Raw genomic sequence first — 26912 nt, 5'->3', positions numbered from 1 at the left:
TTAGCTATCAATGAGTTTCTTTGCTCTTGTATTGGCAATGTCAATACGATTCTTGTTGGTGTCGGCCTGAAAAAAAAAAAAAGAGATAAATATCAGCATCTGTTCACAAAATAACCCATTTTAAACACAAATTACACTGGGGGATGCAGGTGCAGTTCAATTGGTAGAGTGTCTACCTAGCATGCCCTGGGCACCGGGTTCAATTTCACAGCACTGCATGAAAAGTGGCATCACAGCATGTGCCTATAATCCTAGCACTTGGAAAGAGAAGGCAAAAGGAACATAAATGCAGGATCTTCCTCAACTGCACAGTGGATCTGAGGCCAGCCTAGGCTACATGAAATTCTGTTTCAAAAATCAAGTTTAGGGGCTGGTGAGATGGCTCAGCGGGGAAGAGCACTGACTGCTCTTCGGAAGGTCACGAGCTCAAATCCCAGCAACCACATGGTGGCTCACAACCACCCATAATGAGATCTGACGCCCTCGTCTGGTGCATCTGAAGACAGCTACAGTGTACTTACATATAATAAATAAATCTTTAAAAAAAAAAAAAACAAGTTTAGGGGATTGGGGAAGAAGGAAAAAAAATCAAGTTTAATTTTAGCTGAAGATATAGCTCAGGGGCAGAATATATGATTTGCAATTCTATGGACATATATTCACTCCCAAACATACATACACACACACATACAAATACACAAAGTTTTATATATTTGGGACCTAGATATGGGTATATGCCTGTAATCTTAGCACTCAAAAGGATATGACAAGAATATGAGTTCAATAGCAGTCAGGGTTACAGTAAAACTGTCTCAAAATAACAGAAAAGAGGGTGAGGATATAGTTCAGTGGTAGATTACTTGCCTACCACACATGAGGTCCTATATTCAGTCATCAGTACAACAAAAAACATAGTAGAATTTTATTTTATTTCTTTGAGATGTGGTTTCTCTGTGTAACTCTGGCTGTCCTGGAACTCACTTTGTAGAGACCAAGTTGGTCTCAAACTCACAGAGATCTGTCTGCCTCTGCTTCTCAGAGTACTGGGATTAAAGGCACATGCCACTAGCCATCAGGAAAACTTAACTAATTAATGTGTATGGGTGTTTTGCCTGCATGTATGTCTGTGTACCATGTGCCTATGGCAGCCACAAAGAAGGTGTTGGATCCCCTGGAACTGGAGTAAGCCACCATGTGAGTGCTGAGAACTGTTTCCCAGTCCTCTTGAAAAAGAAGTGCTGCCCTGCCACCTGCCACCCCAGGGTTGCTGACACACACACCACGTCTAGCTTGTGTATGAGTGAGTACTTAGGATCACATGCAAGTCCTCAGGCTTGCATGGCAAGTGCTTCCCAACTGAGCCACCTCCCAAGGCCTTCTACTTAGTTTTTGTTTTTTAAAGATTTATTTATTATATGTAAGTACCCTGTAGCTGTCTTCAGACACTTTTTCTTCTCTCTCTAGCCCCTACTTAGTTACTTTTTAAGACTAGATCATATTGCCTGGACTGGCCTTGAGCTTATGAGTTCAAGTGATCTTCCCACTCCTCTGAAGTGGCTGGAATTACAGGCAACAACACCAACCATGTCCAGCCCATTTTTGATGCAATAAAGTATGGCAAGAATGTTCTCTGAGCAGGAGTCTCATTTGGAGCTACTGTAGCTCTGACCAAAGAGACTGAAATAACTTTGCCAAAGATCTTTGGAACAGATGTACTGCCACCCACAGAAGCATCTAAATTAAAATGATGTGTAATCTATACCTAAACCCAGGGTTCAGTATTGCAAGCATCTTAGGAACCAAGTGGCTCCAGTCCAAGCACCAAAAGAGGTCAGAGGGTCTTATACTCTTTAATGCTGGAGTTATAGGCAGTTGTGAGCCACCTGATATGGCTGCTGGGAATAAACCAGATCCTCTGTAAAAGCAGTAAGGGCTTGTAATCACTGAACCTTCTGCCAGCCACATATGACCCTGTTTTTAATGTATACCATACAAGAACAAGTCTATAGAATTGATCTTTGCTGCTGACTCCTAAAATGAAGCTGTAGGATCTTATACTTCGCTATCTATGAATAAAAGAAAAGTAAAAGCTGACATGCATTCAGGAAGGAAACGCACACAAAGAGGAGGAATCTACTCCGTACATGATTTGTTGGTTGGTTGGTTGGTTTTGAGATAAGGAGGTTTTATGAAGCTCTAGAAGTCCTAAGATTTTCTATGTAGACCAGGCTGGCCTTGAACTCACAGAGATCCATCTGCCCCTGCCTCCCCAGTGCTGGGATTATTAGTGTCTGCCATTATACCCAGGTTACTCAGTACATTCTCTCTCTCTCTCTCTCTCTTTTTTTTTTTCAAGACAGGGTTTCTCTGTATAGCCTTGGCTATCCTGGAACTTACTCTGTAGACCAGGCTGGCCTCGAACTCACAGAGATCCATCTGCCTCTGCCTCCCCAGTGCTGTGATTAAAGGCGTGCGCCACCACTGCCCGGATTTTTTTTTTTTTTCTTTTTTAATGGTTTTAGGGCTTTATTGTAGAAAACAGAGAGAGAGAGAGAAGGTAGAAAAGCAGAGACTGTGTATAGATGCATGTGTATAGATGGCCATGTACAGAGAGGGGGAAGGGAGTGGGAGAGAGGAAGAGATGAGTAAAGACAAGAAAGAAAGCAAGAGCTTGAGAGCTTCTCAGTATAGTCTTAAATTTCTTTAAAAATTGCATTTATTTATTGTGTGCATGTAAATATGTGTAGAGGTCAAAGGATTTGTAAGAATAGGTTATGTCCTAAGATGTGGATCCCAGGGATCAAAATCAGGTTGTCAAGCCTGGTGGCAAGCATATTTATTCCCTGAGCCACCTTACAAGTTCTACATAATAAATTCTTAGCTTCATGTGCAAAGTTTTAAGTTAAGCTTCATTCCAAGCTGTGCCTTTACAATGAGCCACTGCTATGAGCAAAATAGTAAGATTACTTTTAAAATGTTGGAGCTGCCACTTCACCAACATTGTCCTGAGTAGACTGCATTTATCTCTCTCAAAAGTATCTCACACAGATGTCATTACTAAATATCATTGGATTGACTATCTTATTTTCCTGTGGGTTTACTTTTTTTTTTTTTTACCTTTTCTGTGATCTTCTGTATTTGTTGGTTTTGAGCATCAATTTCATTGCCCATATCCAAAGCCATGTTCTTTAGGTTGCCTAGGATGCTGCCCACTTGATTCAGGTTCTCTTCCATCTCATCTTCTCTGGCATCATTAGTTATACTATCAGAAAAAAAGAGAAAGTTAAATCAGAACTTTTTGTTAAGTTATAAATAGATTAAATCTAGAATTATTATTATAAAAATAAGTAATCAAAATGATACTCAATGTGTAAATGAAACGCAGACTACAAACAGTCTACATTGAAAGAAACAAAGGGAAAAAAAGAAAGGAAAAGAGGAAGAAAGAAAAGAAAAGAAAAGAAGAAAAGAAGAGAAGAGAAAGGCAATCAGGTAGGCTAGCAAGATGGCTCGGCAGGTCCAAGTGCCTGCTGCACAAACCCGATGACATGAGTTCATTTCATGGAACCCATGTAAAGGTAGCATGAGCAAACCACCTCCATAATATTGCCCTCTGACCTCCTCACACATGTTATGGAATCCATGTGTACTTGTGTTCACATATATACATATGTAATAATAAAAAATATTCTTAAGAGCCAAGAATGGTGGCACTCACCTGTAATCCTAGCACTCAGAAGGCTCAGGCAGGAAGAGAAACACAAATGGAGGCCAGCTTGGGCTACACAGACCTTGTCTCAAAACAACAGCAAAGGCCAATCAAGAAGACTATGAGAGCCACAGAGAACACAACTAACATACAACCCCGAGACACAGTGTGTTTTCCAGAACTGCTGAGGTATTTGTTTATGGTAATACATTAATTCTAATACTCCACTCCAAATCTTCCCAATCAGGGACGTATATAGCCCTGGATGGCCTAGAATTCACTGTGTTTCTTAGACTGCCCTTGAATTTCCTAGTTTTCCCACATCATCATCCTTCTAAAGTGCTAGCATTACCAGGAAAACAGCTCGTTTTGTTGTCGTTTTTCTTCACCCCAGATGGAGCCTCCCCTTGGCTGACCTATATAGCTCCTGGGTTAAAGCATCCTTCATCTTCAGCCTTCAAGACAAGTTGAATCTTATGTTTTGTTTTCTTCCAAGACAAAGTTTCTCTGTGTGTAGCCCTGACTATCCTGGAACTCACTCTGTAGATCAGGCTGGCCTCAAACTCACAGAGATCTGCCTGCCTCTACCTCCTAAGCACTGGGATTAAAGGTGTGCACCACCACTACCTGGCTTGTTTTTAGCTTTGACATTATTTACTTGCACACTCAAATCTCAAGACTACTACTTTAAAGTCAATTAGAGACTTATGGCCAGAATGCAGTACCAGAACATAGGGTGTGGGACTTGACAGCAGCTCTATGGAGGGCATGCCTTGCTCTGCCTTTCCTGTACTCCCTTCTCACCACTTAATGATGGTGAAAAATAACTGTCACCATAATCCTGCTGCCATGATTTTCTTTGCAAGAAACCATAAACTGAACCCTTTGGAATGGGAAGCCAAAATAAACTGTCTCTTTGAAAGGAGAGAAGGAAGGGATGGAGACTGACAGGCTACTGGTTAAGTTAGGGCTCATGGCTGGCTACTCCCAGTTTCTAAACTGAGCCATGTGTGAGGAGATGTAGGAATAGGAGGAGGAGCTAGCGCACCGTTTGATGTATCCACCGCTGGCTGCTCCTGCAGTTTGCTGAGGCTGACCATTTGTTACCCGACTCGGTTGCTTAGACACTATATTGCTAGGCGAGTTGTCACCACCATCTCCCCATGTTGCCTTATAGTTCTTTCCAGACTCAAAGTTCTTTGTCCTGTATTAATGTCAGGGATAGAGACAAAATGAAAAGCAAGAAAGGGGGGTTAAAATTATTGGTACTTATAAAGAGGAAAGGAATGACTCAGATAAACCTCTACCATTTAATCATTTTGTTGTCTGTTTTGGAGACAAGATCTCACTATAGCTCTGGCTGTCCTGGAACTCACAGAGGCCTGCCTCTGCCTCTCGAGTGTTGGGATTATAGGCATGCACCACTACTATTTAAGCATTTTTAAAAGGTCCAAATACTATACCAAAGCTTTGCTGAGTCATTAGCAAGTGGTAAACTGAAACTTGATATTTCAAGTCTTGTTTCAGCTTATAACTTTTACAAGAAAAGAAAACAACAACAACAACAAAAGATCAATGGATACTTGAGGCAGGGGATTCCTTGGGAAAGGTGATCTGGGATATACAAAGAAATTTCTTGGAGGAAGCACAAAGCTTAATGTAAGGGAACACTTGGCCCCATCTTTTTTCCCTGTTTGAACTAGAGTAGTTCTGGATGAAGCTTTGCTGTTCTGGTTTGTGTTTTGCTTTTATTTTTTGAGACAGGATTTTTCTGTGTAGCTTTGGCTATACTGAAACTTGTTTTGTAGAACAGACTGGCCTCAAATTTAAGAGATTAGCCTGCCTCTGCCTCCAGATTGCTGGGATTAAAAGCATGCACCACCAAACCCAGCTTTGATTTGTGATGGTCATGTGTGTGGCACGCACGCGTGTGTGTTTGAGACAGGGTTTCATAAACTTCAAGCTGCCTTCAAATTCACAGCCAAAGATGATCTCGAATTCCTGCCTCTGCCTCCCTAGTGCTGGGATTGTAGGCATGAACTCCTGGTTTATGTGGTTCTGGGGATCCAACCCAGAGCTTTTCAAATGCTAGGCAAGCATTCTACCAACTGAAAAAAAGCCCCCAGACCCCTGTTTTAAAGTTTGCATTACATTTATTTTTTAAATTTCTTTTAAGAAAAAACAAGGGGCTGGAGAGGTGGCTCAGAGGTTAAGAGAACTGACTGCTCTTCCAGAGGTCCTAAATTCAATTCCCAGCAACCACATGGTGGCTCACAACCATCTGTAATGGGATCCGATGTCCTGAGGGCTGTGACCATGCCCTATTCAGGTATTATCATTAAAATAAATAAATAAAAATAAATAAATAAGAAAAAACAAAGTATCATGGAAGAAAAACATGGATTATTTCTAAATTAGACAACCAACTAATATTATTGAGTTTGAGGCCAGCTGGTCTACCGAGTGAGTTCCAGAATAGCCGGGGCTACACAGAGAAACCCTGTCTCAAACTCCTCCCCCAACCCCCACTCCCACCCCGAAAATCCCAAGTCTAGATCTTTTAAAACTAAAGAAGAGCTTGCTGCACAAGCCCCAAAGTTGATTTCAATCTCTGGAACCCAGTGAAAACCTGGCGTGGTAGTGTGCACCTACAATCCCAGTGCTTCTCTGTCAAGATAGGTAGAGATGGGTGTGCCAGACAGGTGGACCTCTCTGAGTCTGACGCCAGCCTGGTCTACACAGTGAGGTCTTACAACAAAATAAAACTCAAAGCAAAACCAGAACTCACCTAAAAGGTTTATATGTAGCTAATAGAGCCAGAATTTTAGGATAGAATATACTTCTCAACTGATAGAACAGGCAAGAAAAAGAAGCCCAGAACCGGGCATAGTCACATACACCTTTAATCCCAACCCTCACGAGGCAGAGGGTTGACATCTCTGTGAGTTCAAGGACAACCTGGTCTACAAAGCAAGTTCCAGAACAGCCAGGGCTGTTGCATGGAGAAATTCCATCTTTAAAAAAACAAACAAAACAAAACAAAATAAGCCAAGAAAACTGCTTTGCTTCTCTTTTTTGAGAAAGGACCTAATTATCCAGCCTAGGCCGGCCAACTTCTGACCTGGCTGGCTTCCACTTCCTAAGTGCTGGTATTACAGGTTTATGCCCACCTCACTTTGTCATGTGACTTTTAAATGGTTATTTCAAAACTTAATTAATTTTAGTTTTATTTTTGTATTAACAAAAATTAAGCTCAGTGTTGCTATAATATAGGTCTTATTTATCCCAATTCCAAGTCAGTCTCTTAACTGCAATAATTGTAAAAGCAGAGAATAAATTCTAGGAAAAAGAAGTGGTTTCTTGGGGCTAGAGAGATGACTCAGCAGTCAAGAGCACTAACTTCCGAAGGTCCAGAGTTCAAATCCCAGCAACCACATGGTGGCTCACAACCATCCATAATAAGATCTGATGCCCTCTTCTGGTGTGTCTGAAGACAGCTACAGTGTACTTAGATATAAAAATAAATAAATCTTTTTTTTTTAAAGGTGGTTTCTTCTTTCATAAGCATATGAAGATTAACTTTTGGCAGAACTAGAACTGGAGTTTTTTGTTACTTGTAAGAAAAGTACTCTTAGCTGGCACATGCCTATAATCCCAGCACTTGGGTAGCTGAGGCAGCAAATCATTTGTCTGAGGCCAAGCCTGGCTTATGTTGTGAAAACTTGCCTCAAAAACTAAAAAGGAGGACTGCTAGGGCAGCTCAGTAAGAAGAGGTGCTTGCTGCCAAGTTTAAGAACCCAGTTTAGTTCCCAGAATCCATACTGAGAAAGGATGAAAAGAACAATTCCTGCAAGCTGCGTTCCGACTTCACAAGTGTAAAGGGGGGTGTGCACTAATTTATTTACAAAGGGTACTCCAGATTGACTGGATTGATTGGGGGGACACATGCATCACAGCATGCATGTAGAGGTCAGAGGACAAATGACCTTCAAGATTGCTGAAGCAGAATCTTGTTTCAGCTACTCCTGCTGGCTGACAAATTGCAGCACAATTCTCGCCCACTCCCGATCTGTGCTGAGACTGCAGATACACACCAGTACATCAAACTTTCACTTGCTTCCAGGGATGGAAATTGGGATGTGGGGCTTGGGTAGCAAGCACTTTCACCTACTGAACTGTCTTGTAGGCCCTTAAAGACTCTTAAAAGAGAAATTTATGAATACCAAAAAGTTCATTTTCAAAGCCCTTCTCTTGGTCCCATTCAAAGTTCTCATAATTATTTTTATATGTATACTACTATTTCTGATACTCAGTCAAGTAATCAGCCATGTCAAATCTTTCCCGGAACAGGCGAGATATCTATTATTTATTTATTTATTTATTTATTTATTTATTTATTTATTTATTTATTTTTATTTTTGGTTTTTCAAGACAGAGTTTCTCTGTGTAGCCCTGGCTGTCCTGGAACGGACTCTATAGACCAGGCTGGCCTCAAACTCAGAAATCCGCCTGCCTCTGCCTCCCAAGTGCTGGGATCAAAGGCATGCACCACTGCCTGGCGAGATATCTAATTTTTAAATTAATATTTTCATATAATTACTTGTTAAATTCATGAACCAATATATCATGTGTACTTTGTTAACATATAAGTTCCAGGCAAAAATCTAAACCAGAGTAATAATATGCAAAATAACCAATATTTCTCAATTTTTCTTAAAGAGTGAGTGGCTTCTGGGCTTTTGTATATTTGTGGTAGCGAGGAGATAACCCTAGAGCCTTACGAGTCCTCGCACCCAACCACTGGCTACAACTCTCAGCACAGCAGCCAGAGATACTAATTGAGGTAATATACGTAGAACTTCTATTAGGATGCTAGGTTGTAGAGTAGGAAGGCAAGAATGACAAATTCAAAAGCAATTAGTAAAATCCAGGCATAGTGGCATGCCTGCAAACCCAGGACTGAGTGAGGCTGATCTGGGCTAACAAACTGTGATCCTGTCTCAAAGACAAAAATAAAGCCAAAAGTAACTAATGAGATTTTACCTTTTAAAGAATGGTATATTAAATTTTCTTTTTATTTTCTTTCTTCCCTTTCTTTGTGTTTATTTATATATTTACTTGTTCTTTTTTATTTTTGCAAGACAAGGTTTCTCTGTGTAGCCCTGGCTGTCCTGGGACTCACTCTGTAGACCAGGCTGGCCTCAAACTCAGAAATCCGCCTGCCTCTGCCTCCAAGTGCTAGGATTAAAGACGTAAGCCACCATCGCTAGGCTGTATTGTTCTTTTATATTGTTTTTTTTTTTTAAAGATTTATTCATTTATTATATGTAAATACACTGTAGTTGTCTTCAGACACCCCAGAAGAGGACATTAGATCTCATTATGGATGGTTGTGAGCCACCATGTGGTTGCTGGGATTTAAACTCAGGACCTTCGGAAGAGCAGTCAGTGCTCTTAACCATTGAGCCATCTCTCCAGCCCCATGGTTTTTAAATAGCTCTGGGTGTCCTGGAACTTGATATGTAGGCCAGGCTGACCTTGAACTCAGAGATTCACCTGCCACTGCCTCCCCAGTGCCTGGATTAAAGGTGTAGGACACCATACCTGGCACTTTTAAAACTGATATCTCACTTTATTCTCAATAGGATTTATTATGACTAGAACGACAATTCCTTGACTTGATAGTGGCCTAAATCAAGGGAAATTAAAATGCAGAGAAGTAATACTTTAATAGAAGCACTCGACAGGAACCAGATGGTATTAGGACATGTAGTGGAAAGAAACAGAGAGATGCAGTCAATCTTTAAAAGAACTTAACTGTAACTGCAGACTGCCAAGGTCAACAATTTAAAGCTTGTTGAATTCCAGAGGTGCTTTTATTTTGCTAATATTAACTTAGTAAATAAAAACAGCTTTTGGAGCATTAATCTAAGGGAGATCCTTAGACTAATGAAGATCCTTTTATTCAGTCCATCTTTTTTCTTCTAGCACCCATCACGAACAAATTCACTTCACATTACATACAACACAGCTTTAAGACTGTTCCCATCACTCACAAAATCCATGCACATGCGCAGAGAAGCCATTTGAAACATCACCTTGGGCAGCAGGTTAGCAGCTCAGCCTGCAGCTCAGCTGCATCCTAAAGATCCCTTTCATCAGCTACTGATCCCGGCCTTTGATGTTAGATCTTCATTTTTAGTAAGCAAGAAAGGAAGAGATTAAGTGAGAGAGTAAGAAGCAGATAGCGCATGTCAAACAGAACAGAGCAGATTTAGAGCTTTAAACACACGATGCATTCAAATGCCTGCCTGGTTTCAAAGAAACAGCCACCAACTGAGAATCTAGATAAAAAGAAAAACAAGAGAACAATTTAAATGATGGCATACTTCATTTTTCCTGAGCATGTCCAAGGGATAATACTCCTCACTAAAAAGTTAAAGTTTATGCTGAGCAGGAAGTACTAGCTGGCAGCTCTGAAGTCCCTCAGCCCACCTTACTTAGAGTGCTTGCTTGTCCTGTGCCAGGCCCTGAGTGTGACCAAAGAGTATACTAATGTGAAAGCTTCAGTGTATTTACAACTTAAAGCACAAGCAATCCCACCATTTTATGAAACAAAGTGAACAAAAAGTACCTCTTGTCTTCCAGAGTATTACAGATTTCTAAATGGTTAGATAAACACGATTGTGGATGGGGGTGAGCTGGGGAAGCTGGGGGGAGGAGGAGAAAAGGAGAGAGAATGGGGGGGGAAGGATATACATGAATCCAAGCAATTAACTTGGTCTCGTAGTGCTAATAGATTTTGACACCCACAGAACGAGGAGGACTGGGATACCATATGTGTGTGTGAAGAGCTCATGCTACAGTTGGCTAGGTGCTGTCCCGGACTAAAACAGGTAAGGTTTCAGTCAGGTAAGGTCAGGAAGATCTAGACAGTGGAGGAAAATGAGACACTGGGGACAAGTAACTTAACAGCAGCCCAGGTCTCAATGGTATAAAGACGTGGGAAGAAAAAAAGCTCCACTAGAATCTTTGAAATGGGTTGTGCTCTCTTTTCATGGACCAGCTGTTCTGTCATAGCAGCCCTGAACTCCATCTGTTAAGGAATGCTTTCTCTCAGCCCACTGAGAAAGAGTTCTGCCAATGCTGGAGGTGAAAGCTTATGGCAGGGCCATGTTCTACCTTCTCTCATGTTCAAGAAACCTTGCCCACACACGGCAGGACACACAGAGAAAAACTTTAATACACCCATTGTTCTACCCTCCGTGCTCTCTCATCGTTGACCCTTTAGAATTCACTGCTATTCTGTTTATTAACATACAACTTAGAAACAACCATCTAGACTGAAGAGGAGTTTTTGTTCAAGGAAATTTACCCACTTTCTTTTCCTCATTCTTCCAAGATGGTACATGAAACATAGACAGGAACAGAAGCTTATAAAACATATCTAAGAGTTTGAATCATATGTAGGTATGTAAATCAATCCACTAAACCTGGCTGACATACTGTAGTTTTTGATGCTGTTGTTTTTTTTTTTTTTTTTTTTTTTTTTTTTTGGTTTTGTTTTTTTGGTTTTTCGAGACAGGGTTTCTCTGTGTAGCCCTGGCTGTCCTGGAACTCACTCTGTAGACCAGGCTAGCCTCGAACTCAGAAATCCACCTGCCTCTGCCTCCCAAGTGCTGGGATTAAAGGCGTACGCCACCACCACCCGGCTGATGCTGTTGTTTTAAAGAGAGGGTTTCATCTGGCCCAGGCTGACCTTGAACTCAATATGTAGCTGAGGAAGATGAGGACCCTAAGAGCTAGGATTATAGAATTGAACTCCCAATTTTATTCTGGGCTGGGACTTGAACCCAGGGCTTTATTCATGCTAGGCAAACACTGTACCAAATGAGCTACATCCCCAGCTCCTGTCACAGCTGTTGAACTATAAACTTTTAGAGAGTCAACCAAAGTATAAACAGGTCAATGAGCTTGTATTAAAGCTGAGAAATGCAGTCAAATCTTTACCTTCTCATGACAAATCAAAACCAGAAATTGACCAACAAGCAACATAATCCTTTTATTTAGTGAAAATAGCACAGAAGGGACTGCAGAGACAGCCCACAGGTTAAGAGCACTGACTGCTCTTCCAGAAGATCCGGGCAACTCCCAACACCAATTTGGCAGATCACTATCTTCTCTAACTCCAATTCCAGGGGATCTGATGCACTTTTCTGGCCTCTGTGGATACTAGACAAGCATATGGGGCATAGACATCAAGCAAGCAAAATACCCATATACATAATTTTTTAATTAAAATTATTATATAATATTATAACATAAAGACACTTATCTGGACTGGAGAGATGGCTCAGCGCGTAAGAGGATTGACTGCTCTACCGAAGGTCCTGAGTTCGGATCCCAGCAACCACATGGTGGCTCACAACCACCTGTAATGAGATCTGACGCCCTCTTCTGGTGTGTCTGAAGACAGCTACAGTGAATTACGCCAGAGTGAGCGGGGCTGGAGCGAGCAGGGCTGGAGCGAGCGGGGGCCAGAGCGAGCAGGCCAGCAGAGGTCCTGAATTCAATTCCCAGCAGCAACATACATAATGGCTCACGGCCATCTGTACAGCTACAGTGTACTCATACACATAAAGGAAATAAAATAAATCTTTAAAAAAAAACAAAAACCACTTATCTGAGAGCTGGGGAGATGGCTCAGCAGTTAAAGGTGTTTGCTGTACAAATCCCTGGAACTCAAGGAAACAAGGCAAAGCAAATAACAAAACTAAACTCACCTGAAAATATATAAATGAAAAGGACTTAACTCACTGGGATTTATGCACCTGGGACAACTAGCTGGACGAACTGTTGATGAAACTCTGCAACTTAATCTCAAGACACTCATCGCAACTAAAAGTAAAGTTCAAAGAAGAGCTCCTAACTGAAGATTAATAGTTAACTGCCTCTGTCCAAACTTTACTTTATCTGAATATCTATTATTAGTAAAAAATCATGGAGTTTACTTCATCCAAGAGTAAGAAAAGAATAGAAATTTCCACAATGGAATAAAATAAATGACTGTGTATGGTGATACACTTTAATACACATCTTTAGTCCCAGCACATGGGAGGCAGAAGCAGGCAGATCTCTGAGTTCAAGGCCAGTCTAGTATATGTAGGAAGTTCCAGGCCAGCCAGGACTATATAGTGAGATCCTCTCTCAAGGGAACAAAAAACAAAAGGAAATGGATGAAGTCCTTTGTCTTGAGCACACTCTCACACAGTATACTATAAAATTGTCTTTGTCTGTTAGAGATGCCTTATGATGTTCTAAATGTCAGCTTGTCACAACTTAGAATCACCCAAGAACATCAACTGAGGACCCATCTAGATCTGGTTTGCCTGTGACCATGTCTGTGGGCAGCACCACTCCTTAGGCAGGAAAGCTTAAAACAGTGTAAGACAGTGTGGGAGAAGACCAGGTGTGTGATGGTTTATGAGCTCAGCCCAGAGAGTGGCACTATTAGAAGGTGTGGCCCTGCTGGAGTAGGTGTCACTGTGGGTGTGGGCTTTAAGACTCTCATCCTATCTGCCTGGAAGCCAGTATTCTGCTAGCAGCCTTCAGATGAAGATGTAGAACTCTCAGCTCTGCTTGCACCGTGCCTTCCTGGATGCTGCCATGTTCCTGCCTTGATGATAATGGACTGAACCTATGAACCTATAAGCCAGCCCCAATTAAATGTTGTGCTTTATAAGAGCTGCCGTGGTCATGGTGCCTGTTCTTAGCAGTAAGACCCTAACTAAGACACGGTGAGAGCAAACGTACAGCATGCAGCTCTCATTCCTCTCTGTTCCTGGATGAGATGTGACTAGCTGCTTCAAGCTCCTGCCTTGACCTCCATTCAGTGATAGACTACAACCTGGAATTATAATCCATAAACTTTCTTTCCTAAGCTCTTTTGCTCAGGCTGTTTTATCACATAAAGAAAACTAGGATATACCATCCATCAGTCTTCTTTGTTCTCCCCCTTTCATGTTTCAAATGCAACCAACGGATTTAAAGTGAATCCTACTTATAATTTCATCTTTAATCTTACTGATAAAGTCTAACCCAAAAGACCCAGATAATGAACTACTTTTAGCTAGTCCCCTGGTATACAGTCACGAATGTCAATCCAGTCTATCTCCTCCCTAACTCTGGCATACAAGTTCCTCTACCGACTACTTACATCTCTGGCTACATCTTACCTCATTCATGAAGTTCAGTTAAATTCCCTTTCTTTCCATATTTTATTTTTGTTTGTTTTCTGGTGCTATGGTTCCCATTTACCCTCACCCCCAGACCCTTTCCTCCACATTAATCCAAATCCTTTTATTGACAAGCTCCACTCATGCCCCACCTCTTCTGTTAGGGTATCATCCAACCATACCCTTAGCCTAGAAGACATCACACCACCTAACACTAGCTTACATACACTCTTTTTCTTTTGAAGAAGACCATTCTTTACTCCTTGAATGTCTAGATACAAATGACATTCTGTTCTACATCATCCAGATATACATTCCCCAGTCTTTTTGTATCCAGATTGAAATGTTTGGTACAAGAGTTGGTCAATCTAGGCACGGTTTTCTATGAACATTCCTGCTTACATGAAACCTTGATCTTCAGTTTGTTTTTAATAAAGTTGCTAATTTAGACCCAGTTATCCTGGTTACACTTCTGACTTTATTTCCAGGTAGGGGATAAGCAAGGATATTCTCAAGTACTGATTTATTTTTAAAAGGTCTTTGAGTCATCAACTTACCTATTACAAGGGCAGACGCAGAGGCCACAACACTTGTTGAGTTCTGTTAAAGTCTTCTCTGCCTCTCTCATGTCTTTATTTATTTGGTCCATGCCTTCTTCTATGCGATTTAGTTGTTCTAAGAATAAGTTTTGGTGTTACATTCACAGATGTCCAGTGAAATGCTTTGTTACAGAGCAGCAAGCTGCAACCTCCATGCTACCTGTCACCTGCCAGTGAGTATGAGTACTAAGGAAACAATGCTGATCCTAGTGTTCCTGGACCTCACTGTAGAAAGATTTGTTCTCCAGCAGCATGTGAGGGTTGCTTAGAAATCACTCCAGCCAGATCCCTAGTATTCCTCACATTTAGGGACTAAACTAAGGATTAGATGGGATTAACTCAGGCCTACAAAACTGGATGTTCTAACTCATCAGAATCTAGACTTGACTTAGACCTTGCTGTCTGGGCAATGATCTGAGAATATCATGTTTAAAGTCCATGTGACAATGCACACAATATGCTGCGCTTGTCTAACAGACTGGTACCCAGTTGGGCCCTGCTGCCTCCCATCTCAGTCCAGCAATGACCATGGTACTATAACATGAATCAGAGAAGTGGAGGAAACATACTCTTATCTTACAAAGAGAAGGCTGAATTTAATAGGGATTTTTGGCACTCTAAGTCAAATTTAGTTTCCTTCAATAACTTCAACTCACCCCCTTGCTCATCCAGCATAGTGATGGTCTTGATTCCTGCATCCTGAGACTAAAAGGGGGAAAAGAGAGATGAAAGTTCAAGGAAGCAACCCCAAATACCTGCAAACCTTGCAAAGACTGACAAATGATGAGGAAGAGTCACCTTGAAAACCAAGTTCTCAGGAATCAGGGTTACAGACAGATGTCCACACCAATACACATATTAACCCCTAAAGTAAGTCACAAGCATATGGTAAATTCGTCTTCCCTGTCAATGTCTCAATACTTTCAAAAGAAACAGAACTAGCTTATTAGTGCATCACTGAGCAATCTTCAGCAATTGCTTTTTTCAAATCACATAACCTGCAGCTAGTGCTAGTATCCTACCCATACGTTTCTGTACTCAAATATTGAATGTTTCTTACCTCAATGGCTAAACCCAGGATTCTCCTCGTGCTTTCCAGAGACTAGGAAGAAATACAGAGTTATAGCATTCCAAAGAAATACAGAGAAGCAAATCAATCACAGGCTATATTTATGAAGCTACTTTATTGTTACGACTATTGTTACGACTTGCCAGCATACCCCCTCCTTACAAGAAAGCAGTTCCACTTTCACTTTCTTCCTATTAGGCACTTCTTCAGACAGACCCCAGATGGTAGAGCCAAGGGAGATCATCAAGGTAGACAGAGATATGCCTACTATATAGGTATTAAGGGATTATTACAGTTCAGAATTCCTTCCAGAATTCCAGGTAACTGTTAAATACTAGCCACCTTAAGGGACCAAGAGGAAGCTAAAGTGATCTATAAAAAGTGACTCTCAGGCTGGTGAGATGGCTCAGCAGGTAAGAGCACTGACTGCTCTTCCAAAGGTACTGAGTTCAAATCCCAGCAACCACATAGTGGCTCACAACCACCTGTAATGAGATCTGACGCCCTCTTCTGGTGTGTCTGAAGACAGCTACAGTGTACTTATTTATAATAGGGCTCGAGCAAGCGGGGTTGACCAGAGGTCAAGCAGCGAACAGAGGTCCTAAAGTCAATTCCCAACAACCAGATGATGGCTCACAACTATCTGTACAGCTACAGCATGTACTCATATACATGAAATAAACAAGTCTCTAACAACAACAAAAAAAGTGACTCTCGCCGGGCAGTGGTGGCACACACCTTTAATCCCAGCACTTGGGAGGCAGAGGCAGGTGGATTTCTGAGTTCGAGGCCTGCCTTGTCTACAGAGTGAGTTCCAGGACAGCCAAGCTACACAGAGAAACTCTGTCTCGAAAAACCTAAAAAAAGCGACTTTCACTTTTCTCTTGTAAAAATGGAAATAGTGGCCTGCAAAATGGCTCAGAAGGTGCTTCCCACCAAGAGGACCACCTGAGTTCCATCCCAGAAACCCACAAGATGGAAGGAGAGAATTCTGACTCCTGCAAGTTGACTCATGACTTCCACATGTATATGACATTCAACACTCAAACTACACCTACACCCACACAAAAACCAATTAAAATGTAATAAAAAATTAAAATAAAAAAATCATTCACCTCATCAGTAACTTGGTGAGCCCGAAGCTGAATTTCTTCTGGTGACAGATTATCCATGATGAATCAAAACTACTGGACACAGAAACGGAAATATGGATATTCTAGAAGAATAAGGATACACAAAACTTTGAGCAAAAAGCATAGATTGATGGGATTTAGGTACTTAACAGACAAGAGGGATAAAAGGGCTGATCCCTGCCAGGAGGTGGTGGCAAAAGCCTTTAATCCCAGCACTTGGGCGGCAGAGGCAGCTGGATTTCTGAGTTCCAGGCCAGCCTGGTCTACAGAATGAGTTCCAGGACAGCCAGGGCTACACAGAGAAACCCTGTCTCAAAAATACAAAAACAAAAACAAAAAACAAACAAAAAAAGGGCTGATCCCATTACCTGCCCACCTATACTACAGAGACAGGATCTCAGGATAGGAGGAAACATGGATATTTAATGCTATTATACAAGAAGTAAACTTAAAACACAGGAGAAACACTCTTTCTACAACAAGCACCCATATATCCTAAGTGGTCTTGAACATGTTATGTGCTAAAGATGACCTTGAGGTCTGATCTTTCAGCCTACACATCCTGTGCTGGGAATACAGACACGTCTGGTTTGCTAAGGCAAGCACTCTACCAACTACTCTACATCCCCAGGCCCAGGTGGGGTACTCTCTCCAATGGGAAAGGTCCTTGGCCTTAAAAAGCAAGGCATCCATGAGCCTGTGACTGCTATGCAAGTCTGACAACCTCTGGGCACTGAAATGGCTTGACAGGTAAAGGTGCTTACTCGGAGTCTGGCCCTGGAACCCTTGTAAGTGGAAAAGGAGAACTGAGTCTACAACGCTACCTTCTGATCTCCATGACCATCACCCAAACACAAAAATATTTTAACCTTGTCCTCTGCCCTCCACATGCATGCTATGGCATGTGTGCACCTACACTTCTAGGAACACACATCCTCGATACACATATATAGCAATAAATTTCTTTTTTTCTTTCTTTTTTTTTTTTTTTTTTTTTTTTTTTTTTTTTTTTTTTTACTTTTTTGGAGACACTATCTCACTACGTAGCCCTAGATGGTCTGGAACTCAGTATGTAGACTAAGCTGGCCTCAAACTCACAAGAAATCCTCCTGTTTCTGCATCCTCAGTGCTACCATTAAAGGCATGCATCACCATACCTGGCTAAATAAATTTTGTTTTGTTTTGTTTTTTTGAGACAAGGTTTCTCTGTATAGCCCTGGCTGTCCTGGAACTCACTCTATAGACCAGGCTGGCCTTGAACTCAGAAATCCGCCTGCCTCTGCCTCCCAAGTGCTGGGATTATAGGTGTGTGTCACCACTGCCCGGCTAAATAAATTATTTTAAAAAGTGTAAACTGAATTGATTGTGCAATGTTCTTAATTATTGTTGTTGAGGCAGGGTCTCATGTTTCTGAGATACGCAGCCAAGGATGACTGAATTTCTCATCTTGTTCCCTCCATGGTGTGTGCTACTAGGTCTCATTTATGTAGTGCTGGAGATTGCCAGGGCTTTGGGAGTGCTAGGCAAGCACCACACCCTTAAACCCTGTAACAATGTTCTTTAAATCTTATCTGAATATGGCAAAGCAATAAAGAAAAGACATTCAGGTAAATAAACTGTTTTAGCTTGGGTTTATTGCTGTGTAGAGATACCATGATCATAGCAACTCTTATAAAGGAAAACATTTAATTGGGTCTAGCTTACAATTCAGAGGTTTAGTTCATTATCATCAGATAGGAAGCATGGTGGCACGCAGGCAGACATGGTGCTAGAAAAGAAACTAGGAGTTCTAAATCTTGATCCACAGGCAACAGAAGAGACTGACTTAAGCTTTGGAGACCTCAAAGACCCCCTAGTGACATACCTCTTCCAACAAAGCCACACCTCCTAAAAGTGCCACCGCCTATGGGCCTATGGGGGCTGTTTACTTTCAAACCACCACAAAAATGATCATAACTTAAAAGTCATATAAATAAAGAACATGGACATTACTTCTAAAAACTACATGAGTTTTTCAAACAACTCCTTGGAGAATATGAAATACTAAGGTATTATCAAGGTAAGTACTGCTGTGGCTGGAAAGACAGCTCAGCAGTTGAGCACACAAACTGCTCTTGAAAAGCACCAGAGTTCAATTCCCAGCATTCATGTCCAGCAGCTTACAAACCTCTGGTAACTTCAGCTCCAGGGATTCTCATACACACACATACACACACACACACACACACACACTCTCTCTCTCTCTCTCTCTCTCTCTCTCTCTCTCTCATATACACACATTCTCTCTCTTTCTCTCTCTCTCTCTTTCTCTCTCTCATACACACACAATTAAAAGATAAAAAGAAAAAAGATCTGACACAAAGAGCTCAAACAAAGATCAATTTTCATTATGGATAGATTCTGCTCCTCTATTTATATGCTTTGTTGTTTCAGTGAAGACTCTCTGAAACTAAGCAATAACTTTCAAATACATAGTAAAAGATCTTGTAAACATATACGGAAATAAACAAGTGTTACGGTGTGATATTCCTCATAGGCTCATGTTGAATGTATGGTGCCTAGCTGGTAGCACTATTTTGGCAGATTCTAGAAACTTTGAAGAGGTGAAGCATAGTTGGAAGAAGTAGGTCTGTGTGGTGAGGAGTGTCTTTGAAGGTCAGACCTGGTCCCAAGTTCTCTGCTGCACTGCTGTTTAAAGCTCCCCTACATGGACACACTTCTGCAGCCAGGATGCTCCATCCAAGGGCATGGAGACAAGCAATCACGGACTGAACCCTATAAGGTCATGAGCCAAAATAAAATTTCCCTTAATACAGGTGCTATCCAGTGTCACTAATGTGAGAAATCAAGTGTATCAATAAGCATATGGAATTGACACAGGTTTTCTTTACTGTATTTGCTAGCGTTTTGTTACCTTTTGTATGTGTGTGTATGTTTGTAATGTATACCCAAGTGTATACGTATGAGTCTGAGCACAAATATGTCATGGCATAGATACCACATTACTGCCCGTGTCAGAAGATAGTTTCAGGCATCAGTCCTTGACTTTCACAAAAGAGATAGGGGCCCTTGTTGTTCACTGGTACATACACTAAGCTGCTTGGTCCTGGGATTCTCCTGTCTCTACCTCCCACTTAGTCATGGTGCTAGTAATATACTATCACATCTGGCTTTACAGTAGTTCTGGGCATTTGAACTCATATTCTCATGACTGCCTGACTATCACTTGATCGATTAAACCACTTTACAGACCTATTTACATTTCTGAAAACCAATTATCAAAGCTCTTTGTCTACAATACAGATAATACCCGGCTCACATTTTAGATTTGCTGTCTTGCAACGTTTTCATTGTTTTTGAGAAGGGTCTCACGTAGCTCAAGCTGATTTCAAACCTGCTATGTAACTGAGAGATACTTTGAACATCTTATTCTTCTGCCTCTACCTCCCAAGTACTGGGATTAGAGGTTGGGGCCACTATATTCAACCTTTGGGAACACGATTATAGTAACATGGGGATAGGGATATCAGTGGGCAAGAGATCAGGGAAGCTACTAAAATTCCTAGCACTCCTTCTGAAAGCTGATCAACAAAGAATGATCAGGCACAAATGTTATGATGAGATCAGGTATTTTGCTATGAATTACACTGACAAGCAGACAATCAAATTAACCAGAAATACATTACTTAGATTACACTCTTGAAGGAGACAGGTTTTCTCATCTCTGTCAACACCTAACAGGCTCTGAGAGTACATACTTAGAAAGTACCTAATGAATGAACAAGTACATAGAGAAACGGTACACTCTCAAAGGAATGTAGCTCTTTCGAACAGAGTAGCAAAAGGCAATCACTAGACCTCTCCCCATTATCCACCACTGCACCTGTGTCATATGGAATAAGGCAGCCAGTTGGATACAGGCAAATTTCTTCAGCTGGGACTGAGGGTGTAGCTAAGTGGCAGAACATTTACTTCACACGCACAAGACCCTGGGTTCAATCCCCAGTAATGGAATAATCAGACATTTTCCCATTTTGAGTGTGTGTGTGTGTGTGTGTGTGTGTGTGTGTGTGTGTGTGTGTTGGAGATTGAATCTAGGCCTCACACATGCTAGGCAAATGAGTCCTTTAAGTTATGTGTGTGATTGTGTATGTAGTTAAATGTGCTGCTACATGTAATTAAGATTTTTGAGCCTTCAAAGTTCATGTAAATACTACATTTGAGGTTAATGAGAGGGCTCAGTGGGTAAAGGTGCTCATCAAGTCTAAGGACATGAACTCCACCCCACACCCACATTGTAGGAGAAAGTGACCCCTCCAAGTTGCCCTCTGGGCATCCGCATGCGTGCCATGTCAGATATATGTGCATGTATGCATGCAGATGTACACAAACAAAATAATTCTTACAAGCATCAGAAATTCCAAATATAACATATTTTTCATATCTGTGGTTCAGACAAAATATTCACACACTAAGATATATAAGCAAGATATACTGGTGTTGGACAGATGGCTTAGTGATTAAGAGTACAGGCTGCTCTCCTAGAAGACCTGGGTTCAGGTCCCAGCATCACATGGTGGCTCACATCCATCTGCAACTCCAACAGAGGGACAAGTGACAAGAAAAATAACACACGTGAACCGATTAGTCCCTGCAAACAGTACTTCAATCAGGTTTTCAGACAATACACTACAGTAACATTGTGGGATAAGAAAGCCAGATCTCTCAAACACACAATTTTGTAATTCTATTCCTACCGGTGATTCTTGCCAACTACAAGTCAACATTTACTATCTTGTTAGTAAAAACAAAACAAAACAAAAATCTCAAATGGGTTCAAAGAAAGGCTTAAATCTATAGCTGACTTGTGTCAAAACTGAGGACTAAAAATCCTGTCTTCTAAAAACCAAGAAATATAGTTGGAAAGTAGACCAGTCAGGTGACAATGCACTTGGAAACACACCCTTTCCCTGAACTCAAGTTCTGCTTAAAACTTCCCCCTTCTCTAAGCAGAATAAGAATCAGGAAGGAACAAAGACCTCATACACTTAGAGCACTGACATCAGGGAACAGGTGTCTACTCGGGATTCTTTTAAAGGTTTACTTTTGTTAATGTGTATATGTGCATTTATATGAACTGCATGTAGGTGGTCTCAGATGCCAGAAAAGGGTGTTGGTCTTTGACCTCCTCCGTGTGTGTGTGTGTGTGTGTGTGTGTGTGTGTGTGTGTGTGTGTGTATACACACACAGTAAGCAAACAAGATTCAGTTTCCTCAATAACAAACTTTGTTGATTTTTAGTGAACACTTAAAAAAGAAATCCAGGCAGGTGGGACAGCACAAGCCAACATTCTTCATACACACAAGCAGAAAGATCAGGAATTCAAGTCAGCCTAGCTTACAAAGATTCTCAAGACAAACATACAAGGGTGATCCTTAATACAGCCAGGTGTGGTGACAGCACATGTCTTTAATTCTAGCACTCAAGAGGTAGAAGCAGGTGGATCGCTATGATTAGTGAGTTCCAGGTTAGCTAGAGCTGTATAGAAACCCTGTCTCAAAAAAACAAAAAACAAAAACCAAGAGAGTCCTTAGCACACTCACTGGCATTGTGCCCGGTATTCAATAAATGTTACTCATGCCCCACCTCACTTGTTTCGTTGTTTCTGAGACAGGATCTCATGTAGTCTAGGCTTTAGCTGCCTTATTTTCTATCCCCCACGTGCTAGTATTCCAGTCCTATATCAATAAGAACCACTTAAAAATTTGTTAATTTGTGTGTGTGTGTGTGTGTGTGTGTGTGTGTGTGTGTGTGTGTGTGTGTGTTTCCAGACAGGGTTTCTCTGTGTAGCCCTGGCTGTCCTGGAACTCACTCTGTAGACCAGGCTGGCTTCGAACTCAGAAATCCGCCTGCCTCTGCCTCCCAAGTGCTGGGATTAAAGGCATGCGCCACCACTGCCAGGCTTTTTTTGTTATTTTTAAATAAGAAAACGAGTCCTAATATTATTGTAAAGGTTGAAGTAGCTTACAAAACATGTTTCTTTACAAACCTAAAAACATAAGATTTTCCATGAATGGCTTTTTTCATTTCTTCTGACTTCTGGCCTCTACAAGCACCCACACTGTTATGTACCTCTCCCCCCACCCCCGCCCCCTCCACAGATGGACATAATTTTAAAGTGGGGAGAAGGCAGACTCTCTGTGAGTTTGGGGCCAATCTGCTCCACAAAACTCCAGAGTAGTCTGAGCTACACAGTAGTGGTAGAGGCAGTGGGAGCACACCTTTAATCCCAATACTTGGGAGGCAGAAGCAGGCTGTGAGTTCAAGGCCAGCCTGGTCTCCAGTTATTTCCAGGACTGTCAGGGCTACATAGAGAACCCCTGTCTTTTTTTTTTAAAGACTTTTTTATTTTTTATTTATATGAGTATACTGCAACTGTCTTCAGACACACACCAGAAGAGCCCATTGGATCCTATTATACATGGTTGTAAGCCACTATGTGTTTTCTGGGATTTGAATTCAGGACCACTGGAAGAGCAATCATTGCTCTTAGCCACTGAGCCATCACTCCAGCCCAAAAAACCTTGTCTTAAAAAATAAAAAATTAAACAAACAAACAGACAAAAAAGAATGGATAAAACAGTGTTAAGGAATAGACCCAGGTTGAAAAGTATAATACCAATTCCTGGTTCTCTAGAGCAAAATCTTCCTATTGGCTCCTATAGTAAATCTAAATTACTGGAAACATCCCCATCCCTTAGGAGATGATTGACCACTCTGAATCACAAGAGAACAGAAATAAGATTTGTTTTAATCAATAGGGGTTTAGAGGGAAAGCTTCACTGAGGCTTAGATGAAAATATTTCACATGAGGCGGCAATATTAGGTTCAAACAGTGCCTGAACAAGTTCTTAGTAATCTTTTGACACAAATGAGTAAGTAGATTAAAGAATCCGTAAAGAAAACAGGGAATGTGGCTGGAAAAGAGAATTTGTAACAACTTCCTTACCTAGGAAGAAAGAAGAAAGCACAGAATGGCAACAGTCTTCCTTTACCAGGGACACACTTCAAGACAGCTGAGTGGATGCCTCAAATTACAGAGTACATACTTTCTCTTTTTAGTCTGTACATAACTATGACAAAAATTCATCTTTCCATATGAAGATGAATACAGCCTCTGTTTGCAACACCACTATCAAACCTATATGACATTATTATTATTTTTTATTTTTGGAGACAGGGTTTCTCTGTGTAGCCTTGGCTGTCCTGGAACTCAGTCTATAGACTAGGCTGGCCTCGAACTCAGAAATCCACCTGCTTCTGCCTCCCAAGTACTGGGATTAAAGGCATGCACCACCACTGCCTGGCGACATTATTATTATTAAGGAAGAGTTATATGAATGAATATAAATACTAAGATACCCAAGCCTGAGCTGGGCAGTGGTTTCTGAGTCCAAGGCCAGCCTGGTCTACAGAGTGAGTTCCAGGACAGCCAGGGCTACACAGAGAAACCCTGTCTAGAAAACCAAAACCAAAACAAACAAACAAGCAAACAAACAAAAAAAGATACCCAAGCCTGATAAAAGAGACACCAATGAAGTGATTTATGGGGTGAATCAGCCCAGGCAGAATGGGTCAGGGGGCATGAGATTAGATCACCACAATCATAGCAGCACAAAATTTAAAGTTTACAAATTAGGCAGTATGACAGCACAAGCCCCTAATCCCAGTGTTTAGAAGGCAGCAGCAGGAATGGTTTCAAGTGAAAGGTTAGCCCTGGCTACCTAGTATGATCCTGTCTCAAACAAAAACACATTACAAACTGCTTATTTCTAAAGCATTCTATTTAATACTGTCAGACAAAAATTGACCACAAGTAACAGGAACTGCAGAAAGTAAAACCACAGATAAGAGGGAAGTATTGCTGAAACTGTGTCTCTTATATAGCTTCCCAGCGCTGGACTCTAAACCAGTGGTCTTCCTGCTTCCCAGTGCTGGCACTCATGATATGAGTTACCATGTCTGGTCTGAAGATGTCATTTACATGGTTGTTCCTAGGATTTGCTTTACAATTCAGAGGTGAGGAAATGGGTGGAGGTACAGAAAAAACAAAACTGGCCAAGACGTGACTGGGTGATACGAGGCAAAGAAATAAACAGCACCATTCAGCTTTCTAAACTTATGGGAAAAAAAAATCAAGTGCATGAAAGAAAGGTTTTTGGTTTTTTTTTTTAAAAAAAGATTAATTAATTAATTTATTTTATATGAGTACACTGTAGCTGCTCTCAGACCCACCAGGAGAGGGCATTGTATCCCATTACAGATGGTTGTGAGCCACCATGTGGTTGCTGGGAATTGAACTCAGGACCTCTGGAAGAGCAGTCAGAACTCTTAACCGCTGAGCCATCTCTCCAGCCCCATCTGTTTCTAATTCTAAATCCAGGGGATCTGGTGCCCTCTTGTCTACTCCATGGGTGCTGTACACAAGATGTACTGATATTAATATAGGTAAAACATATATCATTCATAACGGTAAGTAGGGGGAGGGGACAAACGTTCATATAAGGGGATGTTATTCACTTCTAAAAGGAAGTGAAGTATTTACAGTCAACAGTATGTGTTAGCACTGAAGGCATTATACTAAATAAATAAAAACAAACACAATAGGCCATATATTATATAATATTATTTATATGAAATATTTTATTTTGAGACAGGATCCTCCTTTGCAGCCCTGGCTGGCCTAGAGCTCAATATGTAAACCAGGCTGGCTTGAACTCACAGAGATCCAACTGCCTCTGCATGTGCCATGATGTCTTACAAATCTATATGAAATCTTAAAAATAGGTAGATCCCAACAAGATGTGGTGATTTACCCTTTAATCCCAGTACTTGGGAGGCAGAGGCAAGCAGATCCTTAGCAGCGTGCATTCATACCAACTTCTTCAGAATTCGAAAACATTATTTCTCTCTAGGTGTTCTGTTGTGAGGCAGGGCCTCACTGTGCAGTACACTGTGCTGTTCTGAAACTCACTGTAGCCCTGTGAACTATCCTCCTGTCTCAGCCTATCAAGTGGGAGGATTACAGGTATGGCCCACTGCATCAAGCACCTTGCAAAAGGGAACAAGATCCAGTCTGGCGTTGCTTCCCTGACACTTGTGAACCTGAGGCAGGCAGACTTCAAGGTTGAGGCCAACGTGAGGACAAAGAAGTTTTCAATTCCGGCCTAAGCTAGAGTGAAACCTGTCTAAAGAGCCAACATAAGAGAATTGGGGAAAAGTTCAAGTTTACTATCTCCTAACAAGAGAAAATTATTTCAAACTGGCAATCCAAGCTAGCCTAACTATGCTACCCATTATCCCACCTATAGTAGCTACACAATTTACTTAGCCTGTTTATGTGACAGCTCCTTATATTTATTAAAAGTTCTTCCCAGAATTGTTTCTAAACTCAAATGTACATTAAGTGCTTATCACAGTGCCAGTCATACGTACAAGTTATCAATGAGGTGAATATTATTTATTTGATGATGATGATGATTTGGGACAGTCTTGCTATGTAGTCCAGACTAGCCCTGCACTTCAATCCTCATGCCGTGGCTTCGTGAGTGCTGTGCTTACAAGTGTGCACCACTGCACCTCCCTCACCAGAGCACTGACACTTGTGCTCAGTCATGTTCTTTACCTGCAGTTCTGACTCCTAGTATCAAACATTTGAGGGGAAAATCAGGAAACTTCTACATAAACTTGGAACCAGCTAAGAACTTGGATAGTTTGGGTATATCCAGTTTAGGTAAGATGAAGCCTTGTCAATCATCATTAACTATATGAGACATTCAATGCCATGAGTGCCTTCATTCTAAGCTCTAGATCAGTGGTTTTCAGCCTATGGGTTGAGACCCCTTTGGGGGTTGCATGTATGTTTCCTGCATATCAGATATTTACATTATGATTCATAATAGCAATGAAATTACAGTTATGAAGTAGCAATGAACTAATTTTATGGTTGAAGGTCACCACAACATAAGGAACTGTATGAAAGGGTCACAGCATTAAGAAAGGTGTACAAGCTGGGCGGTGGTGGCACACGCCTTTAATTACAGCACTTGGGAGGCAAAGGCAGGCGGATTTCTGAGTTCGAGGCCAGCCTGGTCTACAGAGTGAGTT

The 26912-nt window shown here is 41.3% G+C and overlaps 1 protein-coding gene across 3 annotated transcripts in view; it reads right to left on the bottom strand.

The window, feature by feature from the left end:
* Positions 1-26912, bottom strand: part of Snap23 (synaptosome associated protein 23) — a 32152-nt gene continuing 5240 nt past the window's right edge. The window contains exons 2-9 of one of the 3 annotated variants that reach the window (XM_031371621.1): positions 16728-16828; positions 15604-15645; positions 15200-15248; positions 14502-14619; positions 10021-10053; positions 4758-4913; positions 3118-3262; positions 1-66 (exon numbers count right to left, since the gene is read on the bottom strand). In XM_031371621.1, the coding sequence (XP_031227481.1) occupies positions 1-66; positions 3118-3262; positions 4758-4913; positions 10021-10053; positions 14502-14619; positions 15200-15248; positions 15604-15645; positions 16728-16784 (666 nt within the window). In that variant the 5' untranslated portion in view covers positions 16785-16828. The remainder of the gene's footprint in view (positions 67-3117; positions 3263-4757; positions 4914-10020; positions 10054-14501; positions 14620-15199; positions 15249-15603; positions 15646-16727; positions 16829-26912) is intronic. The other 2 variants (XM_031371622.1, XM_031371623.1) reach the window with 2 other exon arrangements.

This window comes from Mastomys coucha, unplaced genomic scaffold (genome assembly GCF_008632895.1).
Source record: "Mastomys coucha isolate ucsf_1 unplaced genomic scaffold, UCSF_Mcou_1 pScaffold15, whole genome shotgun sequence".
Taxonomy (NCBI): domain Eukaryota; kingdom Metazoa; phylum Chordata; class Mammalia; order Rodentia; family Muridae; genus Mastomys; species Mastomys coucha.
This window is presented reverse-complemented; position numbering and strand designations above follow the sequence as displayed.